Source organism: Salvelinus sp. IW2-2015, linkage group LG27 (genome assembly GCF_002910315.2).
Source record: "Salvelinus sp. IW2-2015 linkage group LG27, ASM291031v2, whole genome shotgun sequence".
Classification (NCBI taxonomy): domain Eukaryota; kingdom Metazoa; phylum Chordata; class Actinopteri; order Salmoniformes; family Salmonidae; genus Salvelinus; species Salvelinus sp. IW2-2015.
The window spans coordinates 11,202,631-11,212,556 of record NC_036867.1 but is presented as its reverse complement, the minus strand read 5'-3'; the positions used below and the strand labels follow the sequence as shown (position 1 = coordinate 11,212,556).

General features: G+C 47.9%; 1 protein-coding gene across 3 annotated transcripts in view; it reads right to left on the bottom strand.

The window, feature by feature from the left end:
* The window catches only part of sulf1 (sulfatase 1), a 50,718-nt gene that overhangs the window by 13,508 nt on the left and 27,284 nt on the right, over positions 1–9,926 (bottom strand). For 2 of the 3 annotated variants that reach the window (XM_023972807.2, XM_023972809.2), the window contains exons 10-15: positions 5,931–6,165; positions 3,083–3,329; positions 2,419–2,515; positions 2,047–2,141; positions 1,540–1,617; positions 451–623 (exon numbers count right to left, since the gene is read on the bottom strand). In XM_023972807.2, the coding sequence (XP_023828575.1) occupies positions 451–623; positions 1,540–1,617; positions 2,047–2,141; positions 2,419–2,515; positions 3,083–3,329; positions 5,931–6,165 (925 nt within the window). The remainder of the gene's footprint in view (positions 1–450; positions 624–1,539; positions 1,618–2,046; positions 2,142–2,418; positions 2,516–3,082; positions 3,330–5,930; positions 6,166–9,926) is intronic. The other variant, XM_023972808.2, reaches the window with a different exon arrangement.

The window sequence follows — 9,926 nt, the reverse complement described above, 5'->3', positions numbered from 1 at the left end:
ATACAGTACACATGTAGGTGTAGTAACTACTTTTGCATACACGGTGTAGAAACTTTAGTACAGTACACGTGTAGGTGTAGTAATACTTAGTGCAGTTACATTTAGGTGTAGTAACTACTTAGCACAGTACACTTAGTGTTAGTAACTACTTAGTACAGTATACATGTTAGGTGTTGTAGGTGTAGTAACTACTTAGTACAGTACACGTAGGTGTAGTAACAACAGTGCAATACCTGTGTAGGTGTAGTAACTACTTAGTACAATGCACGTGTAGGTGTAGTAACTACTTAGTAGTTACATTTAGGTGTAGTAACTACCTAGTACAGTACACGTGTAGTAACTATTTAGTGCAGTACATGTGTAGGTGAGGTAACTACTTAGTACAGTTACATTTAGGTGTAGTAACTAAGTAGTGCAGTTACTTTTAGGTGTAGTAACATAGTAACGTACGGTTCCAAAAGGGGGCAGTCTGCCAGTGGTCGTTGCTGTGAGTGAAACATGTCAGACCAGGTAGACTACAGTCATCCCCCTTCTTCTGCCTCTTCCTCTCTTTCCTCTCCTTCTTCTTCCTCCTGATCTCGTTCAACAGCTGGGTCTTCCCATCCACTTCCTGGGCAACCTCCCTGCATGACGGACAGACACACCCACCAGTCAGATTACAGTAACGACCCAACAGAGTGATATCATCACCCTCTCTGCCCTCGCAGTGCCCTCTCCATGACGCCAGTCAGTTACCACGGCGATGGATGGAACCATCGGCGGGAACTCCCAAACTCCTGTCTGGTGGAGCCAAGAACATGACAGGTTCTAGCTCCTCTCGTACCACATTATCAATTTTCTCTGGGCCATTCTAGCCTCTGCCCTTCTCCCTAGCCCCATTTTCCTAAGCACACAGGTCACTACATAACACAGCTGCTTCGCATTGGCATTCTAATCCGTTCCCTGTGCCTCCTTGCGCATGCCCAATGGCACCCCGTTCCCTATATAGTGCACGAATGATGGAAAGTGAGAGACTCAACCACCTGGTGCAAGGCGATGGCTGTGTTAGAGGGACGGGCTGTTTCCCTCCTTCCACTGAGACACTGTTTTGTTTCCATGCTGCTGCTTGGGACGATCACTTCCAGATCTCTGCACTGAAAGGCAGGCCTGGGTTTGACTGGAGAGCATGCACACTCCATGCAAGTACCATGCAGATGTACCACAAGACAGGATAACGCACAAGACAAATGGGGCCACACTGGCAATAAAACGTATCAAACTCATGGAGTATTAAAGATGCAGTACATCTATGAAATTCTTTTGGTCAGTTGAGCACTTCTAGACTGCAGGCTCATGTGCATCCCAAATGACACCCTATTCCCTCTATAGGGTAGTATTGCACTATATTTGACAAGGGCCTATAGGGTAGTAGTGCACTATATAGAGAATAGGGTGCCATTTGAGATACAAGTGTTAATATGGTTGAGACGAACAGGGACGGGCGATGGACGATGTGTGGCAAACACGGACAGACTGAATTAAAGGAGAGGACGAACTCACTTAAAGGGATGGAGCTGATCATTCTTGTTCTTCAACCTCTCTGCCTTCTCTCTGTTTCTCTCTCCTTTGCTATAGTAGCTGGTTTTAGTAGAGAGGGAAGAGCAACTAAATATGCCGGTTGTTTTGTTTCATTTCCACGAAAGCTTCAACTCAGGAGAGTCAAGATGAATAATAAAGGACTGATGACTCATGGGCTGCATTTACACAGGCAGCCCAATCTGATCTGATTGATCAAAAGACCAACAAGTGTAAAATGACCAGAATTGGGCTACCTGTGTAAACGCAGACTACGTAACAATTGTCAGGGTCACAACAAAGGACAGAGATGGCCACACAGACAACAGCAGATATGACAATGCACTATAGTAGGGTTTACTCTTAGAGTCCCCTCTGTCATAGTCATTATTGTCACTTTGGGAGCATTATACCAGTGTGCAGATTTTCATTTTTTCTATATTTAAGAATAGTACACATATTTGGGGACCCTCAATGAGGTACATTACTGACCTGTTCTTGCCACAGTCACACCCGTCAGGTCGTCTCCTCTTCAGGTGACCCCTGACCTCTCGCAGGTTCTTGATCTTGTCCTGCAGGGCTTCTATCTGTAATGGAAAGCAACATCTACTTCAACTTGCAGGGTAGGCAAGGTGGGAGATGGGGAGGAGGAGAGGAGAGGGAGAGATGGGGGAGGAGGAGAGGAGAGGGAGAAATGGGGGAGGAGAGGGAGAGATGTGGAGGAGGAGAGGGAGAGATGGGGAGAAGTAGAGGAGAGGGAGAGATGGGGAGGGTAGAGATGGGGAGAAGGAGAGGAGAGGGAGAGATGGGGAGGAGGAGAAGGAGAGATATGGAGGAGGAGAGGAGATGCAGACACCAACTAACCTCCTGGTCCACGTAGCTCTTATGGTCCTTCCAGGCTCTGGATGAAGAGTAGATCTCTCTCTCACAGTGGACGGTGTCATTCATCAGGATGTAGCACCTGTGAGAGGGACGGAGAAGGAGAGAGAGGACAGAGAGGAATCAACTAACCAACCAACCACATTTTACAAATATATTAGTGACAAAGGGCTTAACTGCTTGCCTGACGACTCATTATGAATTTAATTTAGTTGCTCTAGCGATTGCACCGTACATCGGTCTAAACCTGCTGTCCTACAACTTGTTTGTGCTGATTCATGTTTCGTGTAGGCCGGCTCTTGCCCAACCCATCGGTTTCTGTGACCAATTAGAACGGTCAGAATGTGTTCACATTCTCAACAAGTCGGGGAGGAAGGAAATCCAGACTCATGGTGGAGAAGAAACGTTAGTGGGCGTGGCGTTTGGCCGGAGCCATGTGGATGGGTAGCCAGGCAACTTAACTGCAACCCAGGCCAAAAACTACAACCCAAGTAAAAAACTACAATCCAGGCCAAAAACTACAACCCAGGCCAACCCCCCCAAAGCAAGTCAAACAGACAGGGCTTCCAAAAATGATCTTGGTAGGAACTACATGTATGTCTTCCAAGTGTGCCTTTGGTAGAGCTGGGGTATATGTTGGGGTACATACTTGTGTGTGACTTTGACCGAGTTGGGGTACCCCACGGTGTTGGTATCGTCCGCCAGCATCTCCTCTGACCCGTCTTCTGACTCCAGAGCCAACTCCTGGTCCTCCTGTTCATAGTGGCGCTTTCTGATGACACGTCTCTGGACCGCCGACTGGTCGTCTGCCGCAAGGTCAATGTCATAGATCTGCCCTTCAAACTCCACGGACAGAGATCTGGTGGATCTTGTGTGGACGAAACGAGGCCTGTAGCCTAATTGATAACCAAATATCACAGAGAGTTGATTAACAGACTTTTTCATTTCTTTACCCATGTATGTTGGTATTCAGTATGTGTAATTGTGTATGTATGTCATTAGATCTTGTCCTGTCACTTAATCAGGAAACAAATTGCCCTTTCCTGTCAATAAAGATATTGAACTGAATTGAATGTGATAATTCCATGAGCAAAATGTTGCAGTGGCTCTTTCTTCCACTAGGTGGTGGCACAACATTCCAAATGACCAGACCAGTGATCTACTGTCAGGGGCTATCTCCACCAGACCAGTGATCTACTGTCAGGAGCTATCTCCACCAGACCAGTGATCTACTGTCAGGGGCTATCTCCACCAGACCAGTGAATCTAATGTCAGAGGCTATCTCCACCAGACCAGTGATCTACTGTCAGGGGCTATCTCCACCAGACCAGTGATCTAATGTCAGGAGCTACCTCCACCAGACCAGTGATCTAATGTCAGGAGCTATCTCCACCAGACCAGTGATCTACTGTCAGGGGCTATCTCCACCAGACCAGTGATCTAATGTCAGAGGCTATCTCACCAGACAGTGATCTACTGTCAGGGGCTATCTCCACCAGACCAGTGATCTAATGTCAGGAGCCTCTCCACCAGACCAGTGATCTAATGTCAGGGCTATCTCCACCAGACCAGTTATCTAATGTCAGGAGCTATCTCCACCAGACCAGTGATCTACTGTCAGGGGCTATCTCCACCAGACCAGTGATCTAATGTCAGGAGCTATCTCCACCAGACCAGTGATCTATAGTCAGGGGCTATCTCCACCAGACCAGTGATCTACTGTCAGGGGCTACTCCCACCAGACCAGTGATCTAATGTCAGGGGCTATCTCCATCAGACCAGTGATCTAATGTCAGGGGCTATCTCCACCAGACCAGTGATCTACTGTCAAGCTATCTCCACCAGACCAGTGATCTACTGTCAGGGCTATCTCCACCAGACCAGTGATCTAATGTCAGAGGCTATCTCCACCAGCCAGTGATCTACTGTCAGGGGCTATCTCCACCAGACCAGTGATCTAATGTCAGGAGCTACCTCACAAGACCAGTGATCTAATGTCAAGGAGCTATCTCCACCAGACCAGTGATCTACTGTCAGGGGCTATCTCACCAGACCAGTGATCTAATGTCAGAGGCTATCTCCACCAGACCAGTGATCTACTGTCAGGGGCTATCTCCACCAGACCAGTGATCTAATGTCAGGAGCTACCTCCACCAGACCAGTGATCAAATGTCAGGAGCTATCTCCACCAGACCAGTTATCTAATGTCAGGAGCTATCTCCACCAGACCAGTGATCTACTGTCAGGGGCTATCTCCACCAGACCAGTGATCTAATGTCAGGAGCTATCTCCACCAGACCAGTGATCTAATGTCAGGGGCTATCTCCACCAGACCAGTGATCTACTGTCAGGGGCTACTCCACCAGACCAGTGATCTAATGTCAGGGGCTATCTCCATAGACCAGTGATTAATGTCAGGGGCTATCTCCACCAGACCAGTGATCTAATGTCAGGAGCTATCTCCACCAGACCAGTGATCTAATGTCAGGAGCTATCTCCACCAGACCAGTGATCTACTGTCAGGGGCTATCTCCACCAGACCAGTGATCTACTGTCAGAGGCTATCTCCACCAGACCATTGATCTAATGTCAGGGGCTACCTCCACCAGACCAGTTATCTAATGTCAGGAGCTATCTCCACCAGACCAGTGATCTACTGTCAGGGGCTATCTCCACCAGACCAGTGATCTACTGTCAGGGGCTATCACCACCAGACCAGTGATCTACTGTCAGGGGCTACCTCCACCAGACCAGTGATCTAATGTCAGGGGCTATCTCCACCAGACCAGTGATCTAATGTCAGGGGCTATCTGCACCAGACCAGTGGTCTAATGTCAGGGGCTATCTCCACCAGACCAGTGATCTACTGTCAGGGGCTATCTCCACCAGACCAGTGATTCTACTGTCAGGGGCTACATCCACCAGACCAGTGATCTAATGTCAGGGGCTATCTCCACCAGACCAGTGATCTACTGTCAGGGGCTATCTCCACCAGACCAGTGATCTACTGTCAGGGGCTATCTCCACCAGACCAGTGGATCTAATGTCTAATGTTTAGGGGCTATCTCCACCAGACCAGTGATCTACTGTCAGGGGCTATCTCCACCAGACCAGTGATCTACTGTCAGGGGCTACATCCACCAGACCAGTGGTCTAATGTCAGGGGCTTTTTTCTTGCCTCTGTCTCTTCCCTGCATGTGTCTCTTTAGAGCCGGAGTAATCCTGAACAGTAAATCAAAGCTTAGGCTCTGGCAGACATGGACATGGTCGTCATTCCCATAGCCCTCCATACACAGCTTTAAATACAGAGTGGTAAGTCCACAGATGGATATATGTTACCATAACTGTCCATCTCCATTCTCTATGCCCCTGTAACAACATCTACCCAGCTACCATTGAGCTAGCTGGCTCAGGACACTACTCCTGGCCTGGACCACCCTCAGCCCCATCCCCATCCCCATCCCCAGCCTCCACCCCCATCCCTCCACTCTACTCACCTCGTCCTCCAGAGGAAGGTGGGAACTGGCGGTGTGAACGCCCCGGACGGTCGGACCTGGAGGGTTTGTCGAGGCTGCTGTCAGGGCCACAGTCGCAGGGGTCCCTCTGCCGGCTGTCGTAGCTGCTGCGGGACCTCAGGCTCCGGGCCCTCTTCCTGGGGCCTTCCTTCAGACCACCTCCCTTACACTTCTGGATACGCCACTTCCCTGTGATCTCCTCCACACAGTGCCACTTCTGTGGATGAGAGACAAGGAGACGGATGGTTATATTAGTGGTCAATGATTTGAGTTATGGTTTTTACTCCACTCCAATGTTAAGGTCTTTGAAGACATTGAATGTGTCTCAAATGGCACCCTTCAAAAGTAGTGCACGATATAGGAAATAGGGTGCCATTTGGGAAACAGATTGACCCTTTGTGCTTTGTTAACATTGCGAGAACCGCTGCTATAGTGTATTTCTTAATGAAATCGCGCTCTTTCTCGACATGACTTTGTCAACAGATACGCTTTCTCAGTCCGTGCCAGAACAACACGTATGTTGGACTACTGTATTCAATYGGGGAAAAAAGTTGGACTGAAAACAAACTGTTCCCTTAGAGTCTCATAGGGAAWGTGGGACAACGGGAGCGAGACATTGATTCCTAATTGAGCCCAAGGCCTTTTCCTTTCCTCTGCATTACATTTACAGACTTCCAGACAGCACAGTGCTTCTGACAGACAGACATCTCAACCAGATCACAGACAGACGTGGTGGGAAAGAAACAGAATCCCAAAACTGAAGAGAAAGATAAACCAGAACCACCACAGCAAATGAATTGGATCAGTCTGCTGTCTGTAAACCAAGTGAAAAACCCTTTCCCTCTGTCTTTCTCTCCGTCTCGCTCTCGCGGTCTCTCACCATCTCTTGGTCTCTCTCCCTCTGTCTCTCTTTCTCTCTCCATCTCTCGGTCTCTCGCTTGCTCCCTCTGTCTATACCGCTTTCTGTCGCTGTCTCACTCTCTGTCTCTTTCTTTACCTGTCAATCTGTCTCTTTCTTTTACCTGTCTCTCTCGCCGTCTCTGTCTCTTTCTTTACCTGTCTCGGTCTTTCTCTTTACCTGTCACTCTCTCCATCTCTCTCTCTTTCTTTACCTGTCTCTCTTCGTCTCTGTCTCTTTCTTTACCTGTCTCTCTTCGTCTCTGTCTCTTTCTTTACCTGTCTCTGTCTTTCTTTTCTTATCTTTCTCTCCGTCTCTCTGTATCTTTCTTTACCTGTCTCTCTCTCCATCTCTCTGTCTCTTTTTCCGTCTCCCTGTCTCTATCTTTACCTGTCTCCCTGTCTGTCTATGTTCCAAACCCCCGGCTGCATCCCAGCATAATCTAGTTAGTGGTGCACAACCACAATGTCTCCTACCCCTAACTCCATGAATCAGTCAAGTTGAAAGGGAGGGGTCAAAGAAAGTGAAAGCTCATTCGGCTATGTGATAATTTGGCTTAAAGTGTTTGGGGCTGCATCCCAAATGACACCCTAGTCCCTATATAGTGCACTAGAGTGACCGGGGCCTACTACCTTTTGACTCTGGTCAAAAGTAGTMGACTATATAGTGAATAGGGTGCCGTTTAGGATGTAGGTTGGAGGGGGGGGACATATCTGCGGACCATGGCAGTGCAGACGGTTGCTCGCTGCCTGGTGAGTGTGGGAACGAGAGTGCCAAACAAAGGACTATGGGAAGGATCGGGTTTCCTCTGTGGACCACTCACTCAGACACTCACTGACAGACAGCTGACTGACAGATGGCCCTGACAGCCATGTTATATCAAGAGGGCAAGGGAGGGAGGAAGAGAGTCGTAAGGAGGGGAGAGGAGGGGGCGGGGAGGAAGAGGAGGGGTAGAGAGAGAGAGAGAGAGAGAGGCTTGCTGTCTGTGCAGTGCTTTTAGGACTTTTCAGCCACATTCCACTCTGACAGACTGTGAAAAACAGTGAGTGAGTGAGTGAGTGAGAGAGTGAGAGAGAGGGGGGGGGMACCCTACAAGCTGAGACTTGCTCTAGAAGTGGCAGACCCAAACTGCTACAGCGCTTGCAGACTGACACACATGATTCATTCATTTACAGATTGAGAGAGATAGCCTGCTGCAAATGAACTGGGTGAGAGATCAGAGCAGAGAGCCAGCAGGAAGGGAGTCTTATTCTTATAGAATAGAATAAGACAGAATGGAACCTTGAGTTTATGACATCTATAAATACAAACGTCCGCGTCCCAAATGGCACATTTAGTGCCCTATTTTTTACCTGGATCGGTAGGGCTCTGGTCAAAAGTAGTGCACTATATAAGGAATAGGGTTCAGTTTGGGACAGCCACCTTACTAAACCACTCATATTCTTCCCACAGTCACACAGTCCTATAGGCTGTCATACTGCCCTTTCACTCTGAAAACACTTACAAGGTCCCCATGTCCTTTAGGTAACAGTTGCTGTTGTCTACTCCCCTTTAAATACATTGACCGCAAAGGCTTTGAAGTGCTTTGAGCTTTAGCCCTCCCCTTTAAATCATGGATTTGACCCTTGGTGGACAGGTGTCTATTGACCACAGACCCGTGGGTGTGTTCTAACCAGCTGTTTTAAGACTTTAATAGACTTTCCCTCCATATTGTTCTTTCTAAAGGAACACTCCACAGAGACAGAGGGAAGCTACTAACTAGGAGACTCGGTTAAATAATACCAGACAAGAGCTATAGCTAGCTAGGACTAAACCTCCACATGTATGTGTTGTAATTACACATTCACTGGCTGCATACACTGCATGCACACACACACACACACACACACACACTAAACCATCACCCCCCGCAATCTTGCATGCTATTTAAAGACTAAAGCGGGTTCCCCCACATAACCTAACACATTGGATTTCCTCAACTTCTTTGTTTCAGTAACAATCTTTTCCATACAGTATAATTCCTCTTCTGCGTTGTAGTCTGTCCTAGCCAAAGCACACAGCAGCCATAGACTCTGCAGCCAGCCAGCCAGCCAGCCAGCCAGCCAGCCAGCCATCCAGCCATAAGTCAAATAGCCATTTACTGCAAACGTCCAGTAATTGGACATTTTTGTACCGTTTGAACGAGGGACTAATTTTTCTCTGGGACCCTTTCATCCCAAACCCATTAAAAAGCTGGCAGGGCCTCGTAGACCAGCCACACACACACACACACACACACACACACACACTCTTTAGTGGTTAGACCAGCTACAAACCACTAGTGTACAGCCACAGAGTTGGCAGACCTGAACAATACAAATTGGTCCAATGTTCAGGTAGCAGCCAGCAGGGCTTTCTAATGTGAACCAGGCAGCTTGTAAGTGTGCACATGTAAGACGTGATTCTTCATTAAAGACAGCAACAGGGGAAACTCTGTCCACATTCAGGTGGGTGTGTGTTTCAGGGAACCTCGTTACACACTCTATGGTGTGTGTGTGTGTGTTACGGTTGAATGGCGGGAACCCGGTTGCCGAGATTTACGGACCAAAAGCACTCCCTTTTCCCGGGATAAATAACTGCGAGAAACCGGTGAATTATAATAAATTATTTACATGAACAGCACGGCATGAAATGGAACTTAAATGATATGCGATGTCTAAATCGAACTTCGCTACGGCATCTGCATGACGAATCATCAACGCTCAGGGTGGGGACGAACAGCCCATCTCAGTATGAAACTCAGTTCACAATGCATGTTGACCTATCATCTCATCATGGTGACACTTTTCCTTGTGACGGGTAGCCCTACATTTGCTGCAACACTATGCTATAGTAATATAAAGACCAAATGCCCATCTCCATCTGGCTTTCGGGGGTCACCTTATTTTTTTGGTGTGTAAATATCCAACTTTTTTAAAAACTGCAACTAGGGACTTTTAAAACAGCCGTTGCTTTAATACCGTTAAATCAGTGCACGCGCGAGCAATCTCTCTCTCTCTCTCTCTCTCTCTCTCTCTCTCTCTCTCTCTCTCTCTCTCTCT